Source organism: Notechis scutatus, chromosome Z, assembly GCF_049901735.1.
Source record: "Notechis scutatus isolate UNSWTSFEM ecotype Mainland chromosome Z, rNotScu1.2, whole genome shotgun sequence".
Taxonomy (NCBI): Eukaryota; Metazoa; Chordata; class Lepidosauria; order Squamata; family Elapidae; genus Notechis; species Notechis scutatus.
Window position 1 is genome coordinate 103,883,461 of NC_142025.1, and position 26,124 is coordinate 103,909,584.

The window sequence follows — 26,124 nt, forward strand, 5'->3', positions numbered from 1 at the left end:
TTTTCCAAGTTGGGGATCTGGTTTATGCACAGAATTTTGTAGGTAATCCATTGTGGCTGCCAGGGAAAATAGAGGCAGTTACTGGCCCTAAATCTTATAAAATAAGTCTGTCGGATGACCGAGTTTGGCACCAACATGTAGACCATGTAAGGGGCCATTGGGCTGAGTTCTCAGAGGACCCGTCTGATAGCAAGCTGGCCAGCACACAGCAACACAAACTCAGAGTGGCCGACACGCCAAGGAGCGAAGACCTACCTTTAGAAGTTCCTTCATCTGAGTCTGAGTCAGCCGAGGAGAAGTCCAGCCAGACTAGACAACGCCCCACCTATCTGAATGACTATGAATGCGCTTGACTGGTGGGAAGGGGTGTTACGTTCAGCTGAGCTGAGCAGGAACTGAAGTCCATTCTCATTGGCTGAGCGGTCTGACAGCGAGCCATATAAAAGCGAGCTGTCAGACTGCATCGGTTATTGCTCATGCCTGTCAGCCGACTCGCAACAGTCATGGCTATTGCGGTTACCGCAGTTACAGTTACTCTTACAGTTAAATGTTACAGTTACTAGTTACTAGTTAGATTTAGCATAATTGTGGACGTCGTTTGTACCTCGCAAAAGGCAGGAGTACAGCAACCCTAACCATGGCAACAGGCGAGTCAATCAGTCACTTCCCCTCCATTTTGGGCAGCTCTTTGGATGGAAACAGAAAAAAGAAGGAAAACTGGCTACCAATATATAGGTCTCCCTCTTGCAATGGAGAAGGAAGCTTTTCCTTAGACTGTCAGGCCAGACAGCCAGCACTGCTTAAGGCATAAATGGAATCAGATGATTTGCTTTGCAGCCAAAGAAAGTTGGGCACTGATGAAGTTGATTATGGCCTTTCCCTCCTGGATTAGAAGTAAAAGTCTATCAAGCTAGAAGGCAGTTTCACCTGCATATCCTTTTCTCAGTTCTCTGAGCTTGAAAACATCCTAACCTTGCAGCCCTTAGACAGGTTTCATTTCCCATGCAAAGAGGCTTCCTGCATTTCACAATGTGTTTTGTTTACATGTACATTTTATAAACAGTGAGATAGGTTAAGAGGGGTAGAGCTTTGAGATGACTGCTTCAACAATATATCAAAATCCTCAGTTCCCACTTCTCCATGGGGACAGAGAACACCCCAAAAATGTAATGGGCTCATATGAATCCAAAGACCCAGTTTCTAGTTCTTCCTGATTCGGCATTTGGACTTCAGCCTTTTATTATAATGATTTGCAAATCATCATTACAGCCGACTCTTAACAGCAACCAACCAGTCTACTTAGTTTCCATGGTAACAAATAGATTCTACCTTACCTGATAAACCAAGGAGACATTTGCCTGGCCTAGCTAAGGTTATTAAGGTAATCTTTGGCCAGTTTTTATCCTACAATACTATGATTTCTAGAAATGTGATCTATCATCATAGTTACCTGATACTTCTCAGAAATTTCAGAAGCATGTTCATCTGTCTGGTAGAGGAAAAGGGCCACAAAAAGAAGCATGTGTGAGTTCAGGCATACATGTGTAGAAAATCAGCACCCCCCACCCCAGAAGAATAAACTATTTTGGGAAATATTAAAAAGCCAAATTTTATATTCCCCTAATAGAGAAACATGTTTTTTAAGGCAGAAAGAAGTCTCAGTCTTTCTTAATGGCCCCCAGAAGATATTTTGTGCCTCTGTTAAGAAAGATTGGGCCAGTCCTATTCAGAAACCAGTCCCAATTCCCTGTCCTAAACTAAGGAGGCCAACTTTTAGAAATGCAGATTTGGTAATCCATTCAGAAAGGTTGGGTCAAGACAGATAAGCAACAAACAAAAGGTTGACAAAATTAGCTCAAACACCTAGGGTTTGCATTTCCTCTTTTGCCTATAGAGCAAGCTATTGTGGAAAGAGAATTTCACGAAGGCAGTAGTGTCACAAAAAACAGGAAAAGCCCAAGGGGAACATCAGGTCAGCCAGAAAACAAACTTACATAGGAAAAGGAATCAAATAAAAAGTATTAAAGAATCCCTATAGACAAAAGCCTAAGTAATTAAGAAAACTAGACAAATAGGAAAAGGAAACAAAAGATAATTTAGAAAACCCTTACAAACACAGGACATACCAAATAAGCAAAACAAACAGACAAAAGACACAAAATATAAATTACAAAAGGGACAGAAAGGAGATTGCCACAGAACAAATATGAAAAACTATCTTAAACCTAAAAGAGATTACAGAAAACCAATAATACAATCTGGCCACCCTGCAGAGTTTGCCCTCCAGCGAAAATAAAGACAAACTCAAACAGGATTTGAAACATTAGGCACAAATACAAACACTCACACACAAAAGGAGAAAAGGGTATAAAAAACCAGGGACTTACCATAAGAAGCTAGCTAGCCCAGGAACGCAGACGCTGTTCTCCGCCTTCCTGAAAAAATAAAAAGATCCAGCTTTCAAGCAGTTGTCCGTATTCTTGCACCGGAGCTCTCCCAGTGGAAAAAATCGAATCCTTGAAAGAAAGGCATTTTGACACCTTTCAACACTATGACCTCTATATAACATGACTCCATAGGAATCTGACAACAACCAATAGAATATTAAAGGACATGTTCTTGCACAAGAACAGGAAACTCAAATACAAAGCCCAAAGAAGGTATAAAAACCACCCATTCTTAATTCCATTCCCATGTGGTTCTGCTTCATCAATAAACCATCTTTCCAATCAGCCTCCATGTTTCCAGTGTCTTCCTCCCAGCTTGGAACTGAAGCAGATGGATATTTCTTCCTACACATGTTTGGGTGTGTGACAACACCTTAGTTTTTGCACAACAATGTTCAGAAGCATCCTTAACTGAGCATCATGGGGAGAGAGGTTAGAAGCAACAAATGAATCAGAACATCAGTTCTATTCTTTTGTTCACACGTTATGTCATTGCCTATACATACGAGAAGCCTGAGATGATGGCAGTGTTAAATCTATCTTTTGATGAAAGTGTTAGCCCCTGCAGATTCTTTTGGTACTCCCTCAAATAACCAAGAATTGAACTTTGGTTTCTGAAAATGATCTTTTCTTCAATCCCATTTAACGAAAATCTCAGATGATGAAAACTAGATTCTGCCAAGAGCTATCCCACCAAGCATTGTTAGGAATGTAGATTTTACTATTAGATAATTTCTGAATTGCTCAGAAAATCCAGATCTTCAGAAACAAAGCATGCTTTGACTGTATAAAACAGTTTTCCCCCAACAGGATTTCCTTCAAAAAAAAAAAAAAGGCAAGATGGTGATTGCAAAAATGCAATCAAAGCTCCACACAGTTTTTGTGCAGTTATCACAGAGCCTATTGCTCCGGGAAGCAACAATCTTGCCTCCTGCATGTGGAAGTAGAACTCAGAAGAAAAGGAGAACATGCCATGTGTGCTAGGTATTGGCAATGATTTCCATCTACTGCATCAAAGATATTGGTTGTGCAAGAGAAATTACTAAGTAGATTTTGGTGAATGATTTTGGACTAGAAGTGACTAAGATAGAAATGTTTGCTCTCCCTCTAGATGAGAGATGGGTAGTGGGCAATGGCAACTTTTAATTGCTCCTGTCATAGGCCTAGAGAATTCTTTTATGCCATAAAAGCTGCCTCAGTGGCAGCTGGAATAAATTGAGGCTGTCCAGCAGCATTTCTAAATTTAGCAACTTCAAATGTGTGGACTTCAACCCCCAGAAGCCCATATTTCTTAAAGCTGCCAAGCTTAATTCTCTCATGCTGGCTGGAATCTTGGGAGTTGGAGTCCATACAGTTAAAAGTTGCAAGGTATAGAAGTAATATGTGTTTTGTATCACTAACTCAATTGGGATTACTGAATATTGAGGCAGAAGCAATCTACTAAGCAGATTGACCAGGAGGTCTTTGTTGAGATGTTAATATTGCCACTTCCTTGTCTTGCATATGATATGAACCAGGCTATCTTATTAATCTGTAATATGATTTATTTGTTAAGGAGTAGGATATTCTGTAAACACAGCAGCTGGGTAATCATGAGATGGAATGGATAGCTTATCCATTCGTTTTCTTAGATGCCCCAAGAAAGACTCTTAGTGTTTTTGCTGCAAAAAATTGAGACAATTATCCCTATGATGTGATCCCCTGAAACCACAGTTGCTTATTTAAGGCTGGCCCTTGATCTAACCTGATAATAATAAGAAACATGAAAATGGTTTATTCACACATAATTGTCATTCTGAAAATGCTTCCTATTTCTCTTGCATTGTGGCAAAGCTATCACTTATTATACCAGGCAAGCTGAGCTGTAGCCAGACAAGAAGACACGGTGCACCGTTGATTTCAATCTCATGTGATCTACTATACAGCTCTAGAAATCCATAGTAGCTCAGGCTGGGTATGTGAGTTGGCTCAGAAACAGAGGGATGAGAGACAAAATTTGGCAGCAGGAAAAGCATTCAGTTATAGGAAATAATACTTCTCCAGCAGACAAACTATTGCTTTCTGGAGGATGAAAGAAACAGTTTCATGGAAGGTAGGGTAGTGGTGATATGTCTCATCCACCCAGGACAATATTTTTTTCCAACTCAGGCCTCCCTGACTGAAATGAGCTCTTTTTGCTACCACATTCCCTATCACTATCTGTCTTCTTGCGTTCCAGTGTATCGTTAGGTCTGCTCGAGGCTGAATTCCCAAATACTTTCCCCTCAACTTGAGAAAAATAGCAAGAACTCTAGTTAGTTCCCACCAACATCAGAGAGAGAAGATCTTCTCATTTTCCTGTCTCATAATACTTGCTAAAGAAGGCAACTATTGTAAACATCCAAGAAGACTGATTTAGGTAGAGATTTTCCACAGGGAATAAACTGAGATGAGATGTGAAAGAAGTCAGTTGCTTTGAAGGTTTTTTCAAAAGAATTTGTGGAGGAATGGGACCAGTCCATTAGATAAGCTCGCTAATAAACCCTTCCACTTCTGCAAAACCCTTCTGCAAAAGTGAAAGCAAACTAAACTCTCTGGTGTTAATCATTATATGTCCATCCTAAATTTTTCAGGAAAAAATATTGGATTGATATGTGAAGAACTTCAAGTAGGAAAAGCCTGAAAATAGCCCAAAGGGAAATAAGCATGTTCTGTGGTTATTAAATGCTGTTTGCTGAGAGAATGGATGGTATGGAGGATCCTAAAAGAGGACATGACTGGCTGAGAGAAAAATGCTTGCTCTATGCAGCAAATATCAGGTGCTAGAGATGAATAACAACAGAGAAGTCATGATTTTGAAACCTTACATGTGAATTAATAAAAATACCTAATGAGCTATAACTGGTTGCTTTATGCCATAAGGAAAAAGCTATAGTTGGCTAGCCAGCTGTACTCTTTTGAATTAAATTTAAAAAAATTCAACAACTTCTTTCTTCTTCTTTTTCTTCAGCGTTTGTCTCGCGCTCTGGCGAGGTCCGCTAATGTCCTTGAGTACTGCTTCCACGCCTCTCTGTCTGCCACGTATGTCGGGTCTGCCTTCGCGATCTCTAGATCGGCCTTGATCGTGTCCATCCAGCGTTGCTTAGGTCTACCATGCGGTCTCGCTCCTCCGACAATCACCTTCATCGCAGATTTGATGATGGATTCTTCCTTGGCGCGACTCACATGGCCGAACCATCGTAGCCGGGACTGCCTCATGACCGTGGGGATGGGCACGACGTTGAACCGTCTGCGCACTTCTTCATTCCTGGACGCGATCGAGTAGGGTGAGGCCTACCGACCATCGGAGCATTCGCATCTCCATTGTCTGGAGTCTGCTTTCGACTTCTTTGGTCGTCGGCCAGCACTCTGCGCCGTATATGGCACGGGCGCACCACAGAGTTATAGATTTTCGCCTTCAGGCGCATCGGCATCTTCTTGTCACAGAGGACGCCCGTGACGGACTTCCATTTGCCCCACGCTGCGTTGATCCTGGCTGCCACCTCAGTTTGTAGTAGGCCTTCTTCCCCAAGAGTAGTTCCCAGGTACTTGAAGGTGGGCGCGGTGCAGCTCCTGCCCGTTCACGTGGATGGAGCCTGTCGTTTCGTTGTCAGTGGTCAGGTATTCGGACTTCTTTAGGTTCAACCGAGCCCGAACTGCTCGAGGCGGTCGTGCCACTGTTGGACTAGGTGCTCGAGTTCAGCCTTGCGCAGGTTGGCCAGGAACACATCATCGGGCGTAGAGCAGCGTCCATGGGGCGGGCGTGTGCAGGTCGTGTGTAATTGTGTCCATCACCAGAATGAACAGCAGTGGTGAGAGAGCAGAGCCCTGGTGTACGCCGACGGTGATATTGAACTCCTCTGATATCCCAGCTGCCGCTTTACACGGCTTTTGTGACATCTGTATAGGAGTTGGACCCATTGTACGAGTAGCTCGGGCACGCCGTGATCTCGCAGTGCGTACCAGATGAGATCGTGCGGGACTCGGTCGAAGGCCTTTTCCAAGTCCAAGAAGGCGGTGTGGAGCGGGATTTTCTTCTCTCTGTGAGCCTCCATCAGCATCCGCACACCGAAGATGGCATCGGTGGTGCCGCAGTTCTTGATGAATCCGGCCTGGTTGGCGCTGATGTCGACGATGTCCCGAATGCGCTTATCGAGGAGCGTTCGAAGATCTTCATAGTGTGTGACAGTAACCTGACCGGTCTGTAGTTGGAGCAGTCCGCTGGGCTGCCCTTTCCCTTCCAGATCGGAACAGTGGTGCTGCGGTACCAGTCGTGTGGCACTATTCCCGTGGAGACGATGTTGTTGAACAGCTCGCACAGCCACAATGCCGAGCCCGGTAGTGCCTTTTTCCAGAAGTCGGCAGGGATGTCGTCTGGTCCTGTTGCCTTACCGTTTTTCATGGCCTTGATGGCGTCGGTGACCTCGCTGGCATGAATGCCTGAGACTGGGCCTTGACGGGGTCACCTCGCGGGGTTCGTGGGTGTGGGAACTCCTCGGTGGAGATCTTCTCGAAGTATTGCCGCCACCTCTCGGCAGCGTCTCTGGGGTTGACGATCAAATTTCCCCTTTCGTCGTTGATCCCATGAAACTGGTCAATGTGCAGGGTCTTCCTGTGTCTGCTTTTGGCTAGGCGGTAGATCTCATTCTCGCCTTCTCGCGTGTTCAGCTTCTCGTAGATGTCGTCGTAGTGGGAGCTTCTGGCTGTCGCTACTGCTTTCTTGGCTGCCTTTTTGGCCGCCTTGTACTCGCAGAGCTTCTCGCTGGTCTTGTCCTGAAGAAAGGCCTTGTAGAGCCGTTTCTTCAGGTGCACGGCATCTTGTACTTCCGGTGTCCAGAGCCATGTATCTCGTTCGATGCGTCTCCGTCCTGGCTTGGTACAACCAAGCTGTTGGCAGCCGGCAGTGTGAACAGTGCTCTTCAGCATGGACCACGCTTCCTGTGGCCCATCGACCATCTGCAGGAACTGCTCCGGTTTGATGAGGGGTCCCGCCATCTTCTTCTGGTTCCACCACTTGATTCGTGGCTGGTCTGCATTCTTTTTGTCAATCTTGGTCTTGGGCTTGCTGATCCTGATCTTCGCCATCAGCGGCCTGTGCTGACTGCTCGATTCGTGCACGGGTACACCTTGGCGTTGAGCACGTTTTTAGCGGCTCTTCGTCGTGCGATGATGTAGTCGATCTGTGTGTGGTGGTTCCCATTTCTGCTATGGTAGGTGAGGAGTTGGGGTTCTCGCCTAATGAAGCAGGTGTTCGTGATGGTCATATCATGGGAGTCGGCAAAGTCCAGGATCCTCTGGCCATTCTCATTCATATCGCCTGTGCCGTGCCCACCGTGGCACTGGTGTCCGTTTTTGTCCCGCCCTACATGACCATTCAGGTCGCCAGAGATGATGATGTCGTCTTCATATGGGATCTGCCTGAGTTGGATGTCGAGCAGTTCCCAGAAGGTATCCTTCTCCTCCTCATGACATCCGGTCTGAGGGGCGAGGCGGACAAGATGTGTAGGCGCTGCCTCTCGGTCGCTACGACGATTATCATCAGTCGTTCTGTGAGGCGCTTAACTTCTGCAACGGAGCTTTGCCAGCTGGGACTGACAACCACAGCTACACCGCCACGGTTTTCCTTACAGCTGGTGTATATGATCTTATAGCCATCTATAGTCGTAGCCTTGTTGCCCTTCCAGCGAGTTTCCTGGAGGCAGCAGATGTCCAGCTTCCTGTCCCGCATGGCCCTGACGATCTCGGTCGAGCGTCCAGTCAGCGAATCCACGTTCCAGGTGGCCACCTTGAGCGTCTGGCAATCCTCTGTTCCCGCTTGCGATTTTTCACACGGATCGGGTAGTCTCCGTGCGCGTCAGACCCGGACGCAGCCGTCATAGCTTTCTCACACGGTGCAAGTGCGCCGTGCTTTCCGCGTGGACCATTTCATTGATTTTTGACGCAGGCCAATGGTCTCCTGCGCCCGTCAGTTCCCCCGAACGCGGTAGCATTGGGCGTGTGTTCAGTAGTGGACGTTTCCACCATGTTGATGCGGCATTTGAGTACTCCAGCCGGCCTGTCGCGTGGGCCTGTCGTCGGAGGGTCTGCTCTCAGTTACGGTCAGCGTTTAATGGCTTCGCGCATCCAGGGGACACCACTTGGAGGTGGCAGACCGCTCGTCCTCCCCAAAAAAATTCAACAACTATAACATTAAAATTATTTTTTCCAAGTGCCACATATGTCATGACTATTGATGCCATGCTATTGCTGAAATAGGCAGGGACAAACTTTTCACCTATTTATTGGGCTTTTCTTGCTAATGTTTCAGGGTTTTCAGGGTTGAAAATTCCTCAAAATCTGCTCTGCAAAGCTTAAAAACAGTTTGACTCTTAAAATTTCTACTGCAGACTGGATTGAGCATGTTGATCCATCCCATTTGGGGGATGCAAAAAAGTGTGGAGGCTGTTATGGCCCAGGAGCTGTATTTCCTACCTCTACGTCTTTGGTATATCTTGAGCAGGGCTACTATATCAAGCTATAAAAGCCCACTGCTGAATAGATCCAGAATCTTTTCATTCTGTTGCTACTCAGTGGCCTCCACATATTTGCCATTAAGTTGTGGTAGCCTCCTTCTGGTGCCAAATGTTCAAATCAAGCTCTTACTCAGATTAAATATATGATCTATTATAGGTAGTCCTCAACTTACAACCATAAATGGAAATGGAATTTCCATTACACAAAAGATAGTTGTTAAATGAATTGTGCCTGATTTAATGACATTTTTTCCATAGTTGTTAAACGAATAATTGCAATTGTTAAGTGAATCATGCAGTTGTTAAGTTAATTCGACTTCAGTTGACTTTATCAAAAGTTGGGTGGGAAGATTGCACATGGAAATTATATGCTCCTGAGATGCTGCAATTGTTGTAAATATATGCAGGTTGTCAAGTGCCTAAATTTTGATCATATGACCTTGAGGAAGAGGTTTGCAATAGTCTTAAATGTGAGGACCAGTCACATGCCATTTTTCAGTGCCAGTGTGTAACTTCAGTAAACAAATGGTTTTAAGTCAAGGACAATTTATACTGAATTTCCATTCTTATAGTTCAAAACAGAATGCATGCTTAGAACTAAAGGTGAGGCTAGACAAGAGACTATTCTTGTTCCCTTGAGGATCTCATAACTGAATTACAGACAGGAAATGAAATGAGCCTGCAGTCTGAGATATCCTTGACCAAACATTTATTCCAAGATCAATAAAGTTTATGTCAGAGCAAACATTTAGGATGGGCTCACTAGTTATGGTTGCCTGGGTTTGATTGATAGGCTGCTGGTATTTCATCCAGGTAATCCTTCTGTTTCCCCAGCCCTCTCAGTGCAATTCAGAAGCCATTTTGAAGGACTGATTTTCTTTGGTTGTTTGGTTGGCATGTTGATCCCTATATTTTGATGTGGTATAAATTATCAATCACTTTTATTTTAAATCAGGGATAGCCAATCTGCAGTGTGTAGGCTTCCTCCGATTCTGTAGACTTCAAAATCTGTTATTCTCAATTCAAGACTGTATTGTAACTTGAATTTCAGATGCAAACTGGCAGGTTTTAGTAAGTATTTAAAGAAAAACAATCTGTTTTAGGCCTGAATAGATATCTCCATTCAACTCAAATAATTTATTCATTTATCACTAATTGAAGGAAGAACAGAGAAAATATTTCCTTGTAACATCTTCATACTGTGGTCCTCAGCAACTTTCACAGCAGTAACAACAATAACAGAGAATTGTCACTTCCAGCTACCATAAAGGTTTTCATCTCAGTTTAATTAATGAGTTGTTCCAAGTGCTATTTTGAGATCTGTAATGTTTTAATGCCTTTTTGATGTGGTCATTTTTAGCAGGTCTTGGCTCTTTTAATTTTTTGGGCCCAGATAAGTGAGAATGACTGGCAAACCCAGCGACAAATGTTAAAGGGATCTCTAAATGAATCTCTATGTATTTATTAACTTAGCAATGAAAGGTGTTGCTAAGCCAGAGTTTTTTTGAAAGCCAACTTAATTAAAACATCTGCAGTCTTAGTTCATAGTGGGGCAGGGGAGCAGTTATTGTCTTGGCTGTGGTGCTGCCTGCAATTTATTTGCTCTTCATGAATGTTTTCAAAATGGATGGGATGGTGATTTATGTAACCATAAACAGTGACAGCAAATGAAGTAATATTTTTATGTGCTACCTTTATATTCCTTCTTTCCTCCAGAAGCTCAAAATGTCCCTATAGCATTATTTCTTCCAAATTATTCCATTCATGTTTTATGGAAGAAAATGGATTTGAATTTGGTTCTATCTAATTCTGAACAAAATCTTAATATCTATCTACTCTAGCTGATTTAAAATTTGTTGTAAGTCATTTGAAGATTATTAAACTATGTTCATACATATGCTAATTATTTATAAACTATGTTAAGCCACTCTCAGACAACACACTTTATTGTGTAGCAAGTGTTTTCACCCTAGTCTGGTCAAAACATGTCTCACTCTGATATTGAAAATTATGGGTAGGCAGTCTGTGGTCTATTCAGCCAGTTGATTTGTGCTTATCTGTTGGTGGGCCACAAGGGTTATCTTCCTCCTTAAAATGTCTTTTTCCAAACAGTTCTTGCTGAATTTGTGGATACTTACATGTCATTTATCTTGTTGGTCAGACAGATGTGGCCGACCACTCTTTTTGTTGAATGCATTTTCAACTCTCCTAGAACTATAGGATTTCTTGAAGATCTCTCATTCAAATACTCACCAGCTTTGACTTTGTTTGTTTTCAAAACAGGCTATGTGAGGCCATGTATTGAGGCATTCTTTCTTCTTATCACCCATTTGTCAAGTATGCACAACAAATGTCACAGGTATCATGACATCATTATGTAAATGATGTAAATTATATAATGTGTGTCATTGCTACTTGACAACATGGCATATGTGATACCATTGTAAAATACACCCTGGAGGACTATCTTTTATAGTAGGTGTCATGGCCACCAAGGTCCAGCAAAATGGAACATCCCCTCCCAAGAAGGTGGTTCAGAATTCTGGAATTCTAGGATTTGAAAATCCACAGTTGCCTACCTGGGAAGCTGACTGTCTTGAAACCAGCATGAGGTAAGATCAGCTGGCAAAACAGGATTAGTTTTGGCTAAACCTTAGATTAGAATCAGAGGAAAGAGATCAGGAACAGAGACCAGTATTTATAGTTACTGTACTGAATGATTGATATGCTGTGATGGCCACGCTCATAGATTTGGGAGATCTTGGAGATAAAGTGGGTGACAATGAGATATTATTATATACATTTTCCTCTTTATTTTATTTCCCATGTAATGTATACATCATTCCATAAGAATCTGTCTTTTACCAGATTAAAATTTGTGCCCATCAAATATGAATTGCTTATTCTGACTAGTGGAAATGGGACTACTGAATAAGTCCTTAATCTTATTCCGCCCCCCCCCCCGCCCCCATGCCTTCAAATCACTGTTGACTCCTGGTGACTATTGGGAGTCATCCCTGCAGTTTTCTTGGCAAGATTTTTGGAGGTGACTTTGCCACTTCTTCCTTCCTAAAGATAAGAAAATGACTGTTCCAAGGTCATCCAGTTGACTTTATGTTTAAGATGGACTAGAACTCACACTCTCACTATTTCTAGGCTGGTGCTTTGATAATTATGCCACAAACTGGCTCTCCTTAATCTGGAGGGTACCAAATTCTTTGTTTTACATATATTTTTTCTAGAAACCAGCATGCATGCCTCTTACCCTATCTGAATCTCTCTGGAAACATGAAGATATATAACATATTTGTAACACAAGCAAGCAAAAGTTACAGAAAAAAAGAGGAGTGTCACAATTCCTGTCTACTGAGAGGGGAGAGAAAGGAGTGAAAAAATGCGGTGGGAGGAGGAGAGATAGAGAATGAAACAGAGTCAATGCCAAAAATAAAGAATAGGAGCAAAAGAGCAAGAGTTGGCCTGCCCAGAGGATTTCGGGCTTATCAGGCAGCAACTGATTTTCTTCTCTCCAATCTGCAGTCCAAAGTTACTTTAACTGGGGCTTTCAGGGATTGAATCTGGCACCATCTATGTGTGCAAATCATGTGTCCAACACTGTGGCATAATTGTGCTTCTCAATAGAAGGTTCAGGTTAGAAATACATTTTCAAGAAAGAGGCATAGGGATGAAAATGATTGTGTTGGTTAGCTGCTTCCTTCATTTGTTTTGGGAATGAATAGAAATAGTATGTCCAACATTATTCCTGCTGAAAAAGATGTCTTTTTTTTTCTTTCCAGTCCAATGGAAATGTGTCTAGAATAAAGAATATTTTGTGCATCTGTTTTCTTTCTATGCCCTAGATGGCTTTTCTGGACAATCAGTTCTTGTAGTTGTAATATTGGAAGTATTGGTTATGTGATTCAGGGCTGTCCCCTTGCAAGTCTGTACACTGTATGCAGTGTGATGACTTTGGATCAAGATTGTGATTTTAAAAAATGATAGGAAAGTTACACTGGGAGGAGGGAAACATTTTCATGGCAAATATAGTATATGGAGGCATATGCTCATTTCATATGACAGTTGATTCATAGGCCTCCCTGCCAACTGATGTGAGGCTGATCTATAACTAAGATGGCTTTCAAGAATGACTTTAATTAGCTGCCCTTTATCTCCCTTTCTCAGTGATAGTCGAGGGAAATTAATTCCTGTCTCAAGAAATATAAAGAACATGAAAAGATCCTACCTAGTCCGGTTACCTGCTTCAAGAGGATTAACCAAATTCCATGGGAAACTCACAAGTTATTGAGGGCACTAGCATCCTCCTGCTATTATTTAGGGTCCTTTCATCATGAAAATGCAATATTTTTATCAGATCTAGTAGCCAGCTATCATCACCTCCTTCCTGAATTTGTCTATGACCCTTGAAAGTAATCAAAGTTGCACAACAGCTCACATCTGTTGGCAGGGAAGTTCATGAATCAACTATTACTGTCATGAAATGAATATAGTTTGTTAGAGGAAATGAGCAGTTTTACTTCTGATAGAATCTGAAAAGTGTTATTCCTCTGAGTCTTCCCACTTTGGGGGAGATATCTGAAGTTTGGATCAGGAGTGGGGCAGGCAACAATGCATCATGTTGCAAGAGGAAGGGAGTAGGCAGAAGTCAAGCTTCATTTTTACTGGTCTTCTTTTTTTCTACCTCAAGAATGCAGGAGGAAGAGAACGAAGGACCCAGGTGTCAATCCTGTTCCAGCAGCCAAGGAGAATGTGGTGAGAACTCAAAGTACCCCTCTGACTCTTGAGGACCTGGAAGGAGCTGCAGCTGTCCAGCCCTTCCTCACTTCCATGATCCATCTCCATCTTTTATTGTGCTAGGCCAATAAGAACATAATGATTTATTCCCTCTTGAAGCTAGAATGAGAGAAAGGAAATCAAAGAATTAGGAGGAGGAAAGCCATGGCTTGGAAGCAGGAAACTAAGGCCTAACCAAGAAGGCAGGAGGCAGATCAAGCTGATGCATATGTATGGGTGTTGCTAGGTCGCTATCGATAAAGAGCCTTCTAGAGCCCCCTTGAAAATGCAAGTTACCTGATTCTCTAATGATGGCCAAATGTGGTTCTAGATTTATTCCTTGGTATGCTGGACCTCAAACGAAACAGGTTAATGGTGTTCTTGTTCTGTAATCATGTTTTTATAGATCAGGGATATCCACAAGGTGTACAAACAGTCCAGAGGTGTCTGTAATGGTGCAATGGAAGCACTCTACTTTTTATGTGTCCTGAGGACAACTCTGCCATTGGACTTTATAGTTTTGATAACTGCATGGAATCAACCAATGAGGAACTGGCAAGGGATTGCACCAAATAAATAAACCAATGCACATGCTGTTACTTTATTTAGACTCAGTTTAATCATACTTCCATCATGATAGACATCAACTTATTGGTTATGTTAACATCATACATTTAAACCAGGACTGATAGTGACCTAATAGACATATTCATGCAAGATGTGAAGTGTAAATATGATTGATTTTTACAAGGTTTATATGGTTTACTTTTCTTGTGAATGATTCATAAAATGTATCCCCCAAATGATTTCATTTAGTAATTAAGAATATTGCAGCCATTTATTTAGAATGAAGTATGTTAAATATGCTTGGAAAGGCTGACTTATTTACCCCATTATCTGCCAAACTCTGCTTAGCCAAATTCAGTTGACTAGCAGCTCCAATTGTACTTTAAACTTGATTAATTTTTTAATTAGCTGTCAGATCATGTGGTTAGTGCATATTATGTATTACATAACTTTTTAAATGGGTACATTCAATAAACAAGCTAAGTATATGGTATACATGTAGCCATTTTGTATTCCAAATGGTTAAAACTGGAGCCTTTTGCACGTACCTACTGTAGTATTGGACAGACCAAGTCGAACAGTAACACTTCCAGTAGCCCTGGAAAGAATGTGCTGATGGTTAGATGAATAACACTTGGTGGTCACAACCATGCTGAATATGTTGGCACACAGTAAAATCCACAATGGATCAAGTTCTGATGCCCATGGGGGAAAAATCACATTGCCCACCTAGTTTCACTTAGATTTCTTCCCTCCTTTTTTCAAAGGCCTGAATTTATTTTTATTTTTTTAAAAAGAGGGTGCTTTCCCCCCCTCAGACTTACATTTCCATTTAACTATACTTTTCACTTGCCTAATGCTCAGCAGTTTGTTAGAAAGGGTTCTGGGATTGTTAGAAAGTGGCAGGTTATTCAGCTTTGCATTAAAGGGAGAAAACAGATATGATCAGAAGGGTTCCCATGTAGAAAATGGAGTTGAGCTATCTTCTTCAATGGAAAAGATGCATTCTCTTTTTATTCAAAGGGACTGGAGCAAATCCAAATGGGTAGAAATTACAGGGAAAGTTACTTATTATGAAATAGCTCTTCGAAGTAAGATTCATAACAAATCAAATTGGTCACAGAAGTGGTAGGCTATTTCTTATTGGAGTTACTTATACAGGGTCTGTCTGTCAGGATTGCTGTAGTTGTAGAGTATTAAGTGTTGAAGATAAGGATTGAGCTTGGCACTTCTGAGTACCCTTCCAACTGAATGTTGTAACATAGCGCCCACAGAAAATATTTATCCTGTATACCAGGAGCACAACATGACAGATTCCCACCAGGGAGACAAGGAATCCACTTTCTAGACTCTAGGTTGCCAGTCCCTGCAGGGCAGCTGTGTAGCTGTCACTTCCTATATATTTATTTTTCAAATCAGTTTTTTTTATTTAAAATCTACCTGATTCTGATTGATGCAGCTGGAGCTGGGATAGGCTTACTACCTTTTGAGAAGAAAAGGAGTGAAATATTAAACAATGGGACTGAGTTACTAATGCAAGCCTATTTTTATGGGTTTGCTAAGGACTTCATTTCTGTGCTGGGATTCAGATAAAAGGGTTAACCCCAAATTCTTCCCCAGAGCCAGTTTGGCCTAATGGTTAAGATACCAGGCTAGAAACGAAGAGACTGTCAGTTCTAGTCCTGCCTTATACATTTGATAACTGTCTGGGTGATTTGGGTCAGTCACTCTCTGTCTAAATTTTCTCACAAGGTTGATGTTGTGGAGGAAAATATGAGGAAGAAAGAGTATTAGATTTGTTTGCTGTCTTGGGTTATTTATAAAAAATAATAATGGTGGGTAAAAATAAATAAATCAGTAAAATAATCATCTGGCCTCAGGGTTGTGAAAAACTATATTAAAAACTCGCTAATCCTACAACTAACTGGATTTTTCTACCCCATCTTATAACCAGTTAAATATGGGAAAATAGAGTCTATGTGAGGTTTGTACATGTTGCCAAACCTGAATGGGATTTGGCTTAGTATGTTATATGAATCCTACCATTGTGGTTCAAGATCTGAGGTTTAGGACTTTAGTGCAATGTTTTGATCAGGTCAACTAAACGAGAAGTCTCACAAGAGACACAACTTTGGTTCAAATTCAAACCCTTTACAGAAATATTTGTGCAACTATTAGATAGTTCTATCCAGAAATACTGTAGCGTGTTGTTTTTATTAGATTTATATTCTACTTTTTGTCCAGAAACTTAGGTAATATATTTAGTGATTTCTATTTCCACTTACAGCCCTGAAAGTGGCCCATCATTTTTGTGTGTGTGTAAAATGAAAGTGTGAATCCAAAAGAACTTCTGAATGGTCTTTATTTTCTGTATTTCCCAGGGCAGCTAGTTTGCCAGTATGAAAAAAAGCATGTTGGACACGGAGAGCTTTTGATTAGGTTCAAGAGATTCTTCTCATGTTTTGATTTTTTTGTGGAAGAACTATAGATTACATTGTAAATGTTAACTAACCATTTTGCTTTCAGTTCCAGAAACTGAAAGTGAAGGGGTATCCTCCCTTTTTCTCGAATTGGAGCAACCTTGCCCACCCCCTCGAAAAACTTCGTGAGTATGAAATGATAAAAAATCGACATTAGGGAGAAAAAGGACACTATTTCAGAGTAAGGGGCTGAATTACAGAACAGTATCCCTTGCTCCTTTTCCCAGGAAGGGTATATTCTTTATCCTGCTGCAGTCCTTCAGAGCCCCTGAAGATTTATCATCTGTCTGTAAATTATAATGTAATTTCCTGAGCAGCAGCATTATCAAGAGAGCAATGTCTCAGTAAGACAGGATATTAGTATGATACTAAGATACTAGAGTAGGATCTCATATTTCCTCACAAGTCTTGAGAGGGAGCCTCTCTGAAAGTTGCCACTGAATTCTAATCTTTAATGGGACAGAAAATTATTAAATACAGGTAATCTATGTCTGTAATAAAGTGTGCCCGTTTCAGTCATAAATAGTGGTAGTTATTAATTTAAGCACTCATGTGATTGCCTCGCTTAATCACAATTCCTGCTCTCCTAGTTGCAATGAAGCGGAACATGGAGTGAGTGCCTTGGGGTAGGTGGGAGACTCTGGGAGGCTTGGTGCATGCCCAGGTCCAAGCCCACATGGCAGCATCTCTCCTGTTCACAAGTGGCCTGCTGTTGCTCTCCGAAGGTCTCCCCCACCCTGAGGCACCCCTTGCCCCACTTTCTATCCCAATGGATCCCAAAGTCTTGGGCCTCCATCCCCACTTCCTGGTCACATCTCAGTCCCTTTATCTTTTCTGAAGATCACCTTTGGGAAGGAGAAGTAGCTGATCCACCACATGGCTTTCTTATGTGGCAGCCTTATGGTACTGTTCTAGAAGTGGGGGGCATTTTGGCAGTGACCCCAGTTCTTGGATTGAGGTTTCCAATATGCCTCTTAATCAAAACAGAGGCTATAGGTGAGCATGAAAAAATAATACCCATACTTGTTCACAATACTGTCCATTCTCCTAGATTCAGGTCAGGTGGATTAGGCAAAGTCCTACCTAAATCACCATCTTATATCTGCAACGGCCAACCAAAGGCTTCTCAAAAGAGCACAAGCGGACAATGAGAACAACGGCTGGCATTTCTATGCCAAACTGCCTTCTGCTTTGTCAGGAAGTACTTTCTCAGCTTCTCCTGACGAGAGAGGCTACATCAAAATGGATGACTCTGAGGCATAACTCTGTACTATTAATGGGGCCTAGGCATGGCCTTCAGCTTTCTTTCTCCCCATTAGGCGTCAGTATCTGAAGAAGATCATTGCCGAATATGAAGCCTTGGACATGGAAATGCCTTGTATCCGCAAGTTTCCTCGGCCACCTGCTGCCCGACCTCTTTGCCTTTGCTTGGAGAACCCGGTTAGTGTTAGTGGGAAAGACAGACTCAGGGCCCTTTCAAGTTGTCTGAGAAGAGCTGAGCTCTGTGAGACAAAACCAGTTGCTTTTTAATTTTTCCCCCATGCCCAGAGAGAAGTTAGATATGATGGCATTGTGGGAAATTCATTTTTTGTGAGCTGGCTGGTGTAGATTAATTTATTCTTTTAAAAAATAAGAGAAATCCGAGACAGATGTCATTGTTGTGCACAGCTGTGCATGAGGCCTTAGAGGGACATAAAGACCCACCCATAAATACTGTAATTTAAAAAACGATCCATTTCCCCCCATTCACACTTGTATACTCAAGACTTAATTCATGGCAACTATTTACACCCATAACATGTGTTTGAGAAAATGTAATTAATTGTGATCACAACAACCATGTCATAGCCAATACTGTCTGGGGGTACATTAGAAACTTTGGCAGTTTCAGTGTCAACCTATCTGGGCAAGACTAGGTTATGGCTCAGCTTTACCAACTAAGAGATTTTACAAAGGAGTACATTTTTTGATATCTGAGTTGTACACTGAGAAAATTTAATTCCTCAGAGTGAATGTTGAAGTTTATTAGCTGTCTATAATTCACTCATGAATAATTTAGGCTTAACTTCGGATAATAATAATAATAATAAATAATAATAATAATAGCAGCAGTATCACTTATAAACTGCTCCATAGTGGTATATACAGCACTCTCTTAGCAGTTTAAAAATGTCAGCATATTGCTCCTAACAATCAAGGTCCTTATTTTACTGACCTTGGAAGGATTGAATGCTGAGTCAACCATGAGCCAGTCAGGATTGAACTCCTGACTATGGGAAGTTTGCCTGTAATATTGCATTCTAACCACTGCATCATCATAGCTCATATTCAGATATTCACTATGATGTTAGTTGAGAGCTTGGCTTGCTTAGAAAAGAAAAAGAAGATAGGGTGGGAGAGGAAATACTTGTTTATGGGAAGAATCCAATGGAGAAATTAGTGAAACTTCCATATTCAAACATACAGGTACTTCTCCACTTAAGACCAGAGTTTCCATCATTTTTATTTATTGTATTTATTCATTGCCCGTCTCATAACAAACAAATCTGGGTGGCTTCCAGCATTCAAATATTAAAATTCTAACAAATAAATATATTTTAAAGAATAAAAATAGAAATCCCAATCAAGGTATAGTTAGGGTTAGGGTTAAGTAAGAGAGGAGAGAATAGGATGCATGGCAGAGCAGTGGGATTGGCTCTTAATTCAACAACCGCCTCCAATGTGATGTTCCCCCATTAGGGCCCCAGGCCATCTGACATAACCAGGTCCTCAGGCTCTTGCAGATGTACAGAAGGGTGGGAGCCAATCTCACCTCAGGAGATAAGATGTTCCATAGGGCGAAAGCCCTTCCCCCATACCCGCCAGCTGGAATTCCTTGAGCAATGGACCCTGCAACATGCCTCCTCTGCTGATGTGGGTGAGGCAGGCCAGTCCCAGTGGCGTGAGACAGTTCCTCAAGTAGCCTGGACCCATGCCATGCAGGACTTTAAAGATAATAACCAACACTTTGAATTGCATCCGGAAGACTGGCAGCCAGTGCAATTTGCAGAGCAAGCGGTGTAACATAGATCATCCTAAGGACCCCAGGAGCTGCTTACACTGCCGCATTCTGCACTAGTTGAAGCTTCCAAATTTTCTTCAAGAGTAGTTTCATATGGAACGCATTGCAGTAATCTAGGCATAAGATGACCAGGGCTTGATTAACTGAGCACAGAGATTCCTGATCCAGGAAAGGCCACAACTGGTGCACCAACCAAAATTATGGAAAGGCTGTCCTAGCCTCGACTGCCAAGTGCTCTTTGAGCAGGAGTCACAAGACTAGGAGAACCCCCATGTTGTGAACTGAGTCTGTCTGGTGTAATGCAGGTTGCAAAACTAAGTTGGGTAAAGTCCTGACTCTTGAAGCTCCATGCGCCCAAAGCCATTTGGTTTTGCCAGGGTTCAATTGTAGTCTGTTGTCCCCCAGAGCCCCCAGGCACTGCAAGAAAGTGGCATCACTTGGATCACCAGGGGTAGATATATGAAGTTGAGTATCATTAGCACATTAATGATAAATACCTCAACCCGTTGGTGAATGATCTCAACCAGCACTTTATATAGATGTTAAAAAGGAGTAGACAAGAGTGCAGAGCCCTATGGCATGTCACAGAGGTATGGTTGTGGGGTGAACCTTTCACTCCCTATCAACACTGATTAGGACCAACTTTGGAGAAAGGGGCCAAACCAACACAAAACTGTTCCACCCAGCCTCAAACCCAGCATCTGGCACAAAGGATACCATGTATTGAAGACTGCTGAGAGATCAAGAAGAGCAAGGATCCTTCTATCCTGCTCATGCCACTACCGAATCATAAATTACAGCATTTGTAAAACATATCATGTGACTGGACCCAATTTTATAACCAGTTTTACCATGGTTGTTAAGTAAATCTGATTTCCCCAACTGGTTTTGCTTGTCAGACGCCAGCTAGGAAGATCCATAAATCATGATCATATGATGGTAAGATGCTGCTCCGTCATACATGCGAGCCAGTTGCCAAGCACCCAATTGTGATCACTCAACACTGGAAGTCATGTGACAGAGGATGGGTTGTACGTTTTATTTTATTTTTTTGAGGCCATTGTAACTTCTAACCATTGTTAAATGGTTTGCTGTGAGTCAAAGACTACCTGTAGCATGAAATACGGAGGACGGTAAAGCGGTTTGCCATTTTTCCTGGGAATCCTGAGTGTTGTATTATCGTTTTACATGAGTGAAAAAACAGTCACTCAGAGATCTTGAGTGATCCCAATGTCTCAGTTTAACTTACCTTACAGGATGTTGTGAAGGTAAAATGAGGGAATAGCAGAAAATCAAAACTCCAAGAACAAAGATAGGGTAGAACTATTATACACAAGCCATAACAACTTAAAAGGTGCGTCTGAAGGTGGAGAACATCAATGGTTGAGCATCGCTTCTAACTTTTAGCCTGAAAAGGAGATGAAGCATGCTGAAATCCTAGCAGCCATAGAAGCCGTCATTCCCAATGCCTTTGAAGCAGGTCTGCTACGCAGCATCCAATTTGAAAACATCAATGTAATCTGTGGAACTGCTGGGCGGAAGAACAGGTTGGTGTAGATATTCAACTACTCTATCCTCCAATTCTCTGGACTAAGGCAAATCTGTTTAATCACTCACTTTTATTTGGCTAGCTTGGCCCATGGCATCATAAAAAAAAAAAAGAATGCTTAGCTGAGGCAATACGTAGTTTCCTTCACTGACCAGCAGTCTCATCAAATTTATCTTTAATAAATTTAAGATGGACTTCAACTCTCAGAATTCTCCTCCCTCACCCTTCCTTTCTCTTTTCAATCTAATCTAATCTAATCTAATCACCTAACCTATCATCTACTCATTCTGTCTATATATCTATCAATCAAATGGTCATCCATCTCAGTCTAATGACTTTGAATAGCTAACAGTATAAAATCTGGGAGCTATCATTTGATCTCCCTCCTTCTTTAGTCCTGACTCTTGTGAGAGACACTAACATTTAGGGCCCCATTTTAGCTGGGTTTGCTCATGTCTGTGCAGACCAGCAAAAGCTTGGGTGAATGCATTCAGAAAACATTGTAAGCTTGCTTAGTCCTTTTTTTAAAAAAAAATACTGCACTGTATGGACCCATACTGTTTAGTTTATCTATAACTCAACATATTATGCAAATTTGAAAAACAAGTTAATTCAGTAACAAAACTAAATGTGTTATACTAACCTGGATATACTAACTTGGGTTCCTGAGCAAGTTACTTTAGTTGAATAAGTCGTGTTCATTTATGCTCCTTACAATTATACATTCAGCTGAAGGTATGAGAGTTCAGAACACAACCCAGCTCAGTATTCTGCAAACTTAACTTTAAGAGGTGTGGACTTCAACTCCCAGAATTCCTTGGCTAGCACTAGGGACTTATGAAGAGTTAAAATCCACACTTCTTAACGTTGCCAAGTTTAAAAAATACTGATCTAGCAGATGAATAATGCATAATCTTGGCCAGGCCAGACCAGTTACCATTTTTCTCAGGGTATTTTAGAGTTTCCCTTTTCTGTTGCATTAAACATGCCAGTTGAATGGCAACTTTGGGAAGGCCGGTATAAATTATGCAGCCCTGCCATAAAAGAATAAAATTTCTAATCTAGGCAAAGGGCACAGGCGGCCTTCAGGACATACAGCCTCTGTCTCCAGCAGTCAGCCCTTGGGAGGGAGTGTAAACTTGAATACTCTAAAAGCTGAATATTCAGCCTAGAAGCATATTGAATTCTTCTGAGAAGCCAGAGATCTGAATGCTTTTGCTTAACTGGGGAAGTTAGCCTTCAACCATTTGGGAATTTTGTTTGGGTCTGCTTCTGAGAACAGCCAGATCTGCTTCAGACACACTCCATTATGTTTGTCTCTGTGCCATCTACACCAGTATCTCCTGCCATTTTTGCCTATTGCACTGGGCCCCATGAAAGGGGTCATTTGAACTTTTAAAGGAATTATTCTGAACTTGTTGAGCCATGGGGTGCTGGAGAAGCAATGGAAACTTCCTCCATAATGAAGCTTGATGAAACCATGTCCGTCAGCCATCTCCCTTTTCTTGTCTTCCTATGCAGGTGGCTGATCACAGTATCAGATTTCCGAACTCGGAATCAGCTGTTGTGTTCTGGATTAACCTTGGATGAAAACCATTTTGTGCTGCGACGCTGGGATAATCTGGTAATGGAGGACTATCGCATGCACCTTCGAAGGTCCTTAGCTCGCCAGCGTCTGCTGAACACACTCAGTGACTCCTGGGAAGCCAGTCATTTGGATGGCATCTGACCTCCAGGAAAGATATGAATCCAAAACCAAGCAAAACATGATGATGGTGTCCTGCTTGTTCATCTATCTAATTATTTCTTTTTTTCTTAAGTTAGGAGAATGTTTCCCTTGAAAGGTTACATTCCTGGTTTTTATTCTTGGTCTTTCTAATCGTACATTTGGAAAGAGGGTGCCCTCTAGAGGACCTCTGAAGTACATCTTTTCTGCTTTGCCTGCCCATCTTTGAAGTAGGCAGCCTTGGGAGGAACAGTCACACTTTTGTGGGTGAAGTCTGTGGGAAGATTTATTTTCCAAAATGCTGTTGCTATTTCCCAATGAAACTGAGGAACAAGAGGGTCCTTCTAATTGTGTGAAAAGCAGAAAAGTCTAGGACAATGTTTCTCAACCTTGCAATTTAAAATGTGTGGACTTCAGCTCCCAGAATTCTGGGAGTTGGAAGTCCATGTATCTTAAAGAGTTATCAAGATTGAGAAACACTGCTCTAAAAAGACCATGCATTTGTGGTAATCTATTTCTTGCAGCTTAAATTTCCAATTGCTGCCAAACTTGTGTTAGACCACTTTTTTCTTTTCTGTTATGGTGAATTTGTATAGATTGAAACATCATTGCTTCATTTCTGCTTGTTTGATATAGTTTTTATTTATTTTTAATTTAAAAAAAAAACCACCCAATCCTTTCATGCATGCAAATTGCTGGAAAAATTGAAACAGGTTATGTTTTCTCCCTCCCATCCACCCCCTGGTGCCTGACCTATTCTGAGTAAATGTTAACATCTGAAATTTATCAGAGGACTCTTAATTTTAGAATCATCATAGAAAGTTATATTGCTGAATATTCTGATTTACAATTTGCATATAGCTTCCCCAAGTAGTGTTTGCCCCCCTCCCACCAACTTTCCTCATCCAGCTGTATGGTTCAGCTGTTACTGGGCAAGAAGTTCATGGCTGCAAGACAGGCAGCTAAATAATTTTAGACACAAATGTAATTATAATGTTAATAATAGATTGCTTTAGGCAATCCTATTTCTTACTTCAGAATAAGCACCATTTGGTTTCAGAAAGTAATAAATTACATTTTAAAGTAAAAATTACAACACAAGTGTCTTAACTGTACAACTGTGTACTATGTATAATAAATTTAAAATACTATAATAAACTATAGTCAATGATATGGATGTTGTATTGGCCTCTGGCATCCTGGTCATCTGCTATGTTCTGAATGCCTCCCCCACCCCCTCTTGCCATCGGCAATAGAGCCAACAACTTCAACCTTGATGTTCACCTGCTTCCGAGTTCCCAGACTACATTTAGTGTGGTATAATTAATGGCTATGGGAGCAATAGTCCAACCCATTTATACCTTCTAGAGTTTTAACTGGGGAAATCAGACTGAGCTGAAACGCTTGGCACTGTTCTGCTGCTTCTCTTTCAAAATGTTATTAAAAACAATGCTTTCCCACTGGAGTCATGATTGCATGTTCCTTCTAAATCAGAATAGTTATGAACTGGTTAATTGAAAGGGGGTGAACTGTAGGGAATGGCAGCCTCTAATCTAGAACTGGACGATGGAAATGGAGTATCCTCTCAAGGTGCCTCCAAGCCTACTTTTTTGGCAATGGGAAACAGCACCCCCAAAGTAGTCAAATAATTAGTGTACCAGGATAGTGGGATACTTCTACTGCTCTTGGGATTCTTCCAAATGCCCTATTGTACTAGCTTTGCATTAGGCAGAAATAGTCCAAGGATCATACAAAAATTAACACAGGGCCACACTGCTCAGAACTACTAGCTCACCTATTGTAGGCATGTTGTCCATCTTACCAAGCTAGGTGATTCTTGTGGCTTGTCCTCTTGCTCCTGGGCTAAATTTCTGAGTCTGAAGAACAGTAATCCCCAGCCATGAACTCTTCTGCAGTGATATTATCTGCATGGGATTTGTTATAAAAGATATTTCATTCACTGTTCCACCCAATCTTTTCTTCTGTATTCAAATTCAGTCTATATTGTATTTCAGTATTTCTCATTTAGAACACTAGACAATTCCTAATGCTTAATGTGAACAGGTTACTACAGGTAGTCTTCGACTTACAAACATTCGTTTAGTAGCCAAAGTTGTACTGGCACTGAGAAAAAGAGACTTATGACTGTTTTTCACACATACGACTACTGCAGCATCCCTATGGTCATGTGATCAAAATTGGACCCATGGGACCTGGCATGTATTTATGATGGTTGCAGCATCCCGGAGTCATTAGATCACTTTTTGCAACCTTCTGACAAGCAAAGTCAATAGGGAAGTCGAATTCACTTAAAAACCACGTTACTACTTACCAATTGCAGTGATTCTCTTAACAACTGTGGCAAGGTAGGTGATAAAATGAAGCAAAAGTAACTTAACAACCATCTCCCTTAGCAATGGAAATTTTGGGCTCAATTGTGGTTGTAAGTCAAGGACTACCTGCACATCTAATGACTTCCAATGTTGATAAGGGACATTACTAATGGGGGTGGTGGAGACTTTGAACGGGGAAATCTGACAAGGATAGAGCCTTTGATAGAACTGGCCTACCCCGGTCAAAGCATTTGGGGAAGAAACTAAGCTCTGCAATCTAATTGTTGGGTTCCTTATCAAGTGTTCTTTGAGTAATGATCTGATCATATCTGCTGCCTCGTGCCTAAGCAGGTCATTGGGAGGACATCTCATGAGCTCCATAAATCAAGCATGGCCAAGTTTTTGGCAGAAAGGAACTTATTTGTTTCTAGTAGAAACCAGAGGTTCAGTAACTTGGTGTAAAATACTGGCATGGCAACAGAACTAATTAACAACAACTTCACTGGACAAGCTAGAATGATTTATGTGTACACAATTGAAAGCTTCATCTCAATTGTGCAGAACTACTTAACTACAACTTAAGCAACTACTTTGCTTGCTTTGATTCAACAATTCTAAGCCAGATGTTCTTATCAATATGCTG

At 41.6% G+C, this 26,124-nt stretch overlaps 1 protein-coding gene across 1 annotated transcript; it reads left to right on the plus strand.

Annotated features, from left to right (window-relative positions):
- The first annotated feature begins 12,490 nt into the window (after window positions 1–12,490).
- CZH19orf81 (chromosome Z C19orf81 homolog) lies at window positions 12,491–23,180 on the plus strand. The gene is made up of 6 exons (XM_087948157.1): window positions 12,491–13,744; window positions 14,741–14,755; window positions 16,865–16,937; window positions 18,132–18,252; window positions 21,281–21,420; window positions 22,944–23,180. The coding sequence occupies exons 1-6, from the start codon at window positions 13,681–13,683 to the stop codon at window positions 23,149–23,151; spliced, it is 621 nt and encodes a 206-aa protein (XP_087804283.1). The 5' UTR covers window positions 12,491–13,680; the 3' UTR covers window positions 23,152–23,180.
- Window positions 23,181–26,124: the final 2,944 nt, after the last annotated feature.

Coding starts and splice junctions, on each gene's coding strand:
- CZH19orf81 (XM_087948157.1), top strand. CDS start 13,681: ATGCAGGAGGAAGAGAACGAAGGACCCAGGTGTCAATCCTGTTCCAGC. Junction 16,938..18,131: donor CCACCCCCTCGAAAAACTTC/GTGAGTATGAAA, acceptor TCTCCCCATTAG/GCGTCAGTATCTGAAGAAGA. Junction 18,253..21,280: donor GCCTTTGCTTGGAGAACCCG/GTTAGTGTTAGT, acceptor TCTAACTTTTAG/CCTGAAAAGGAGATGAAGCA.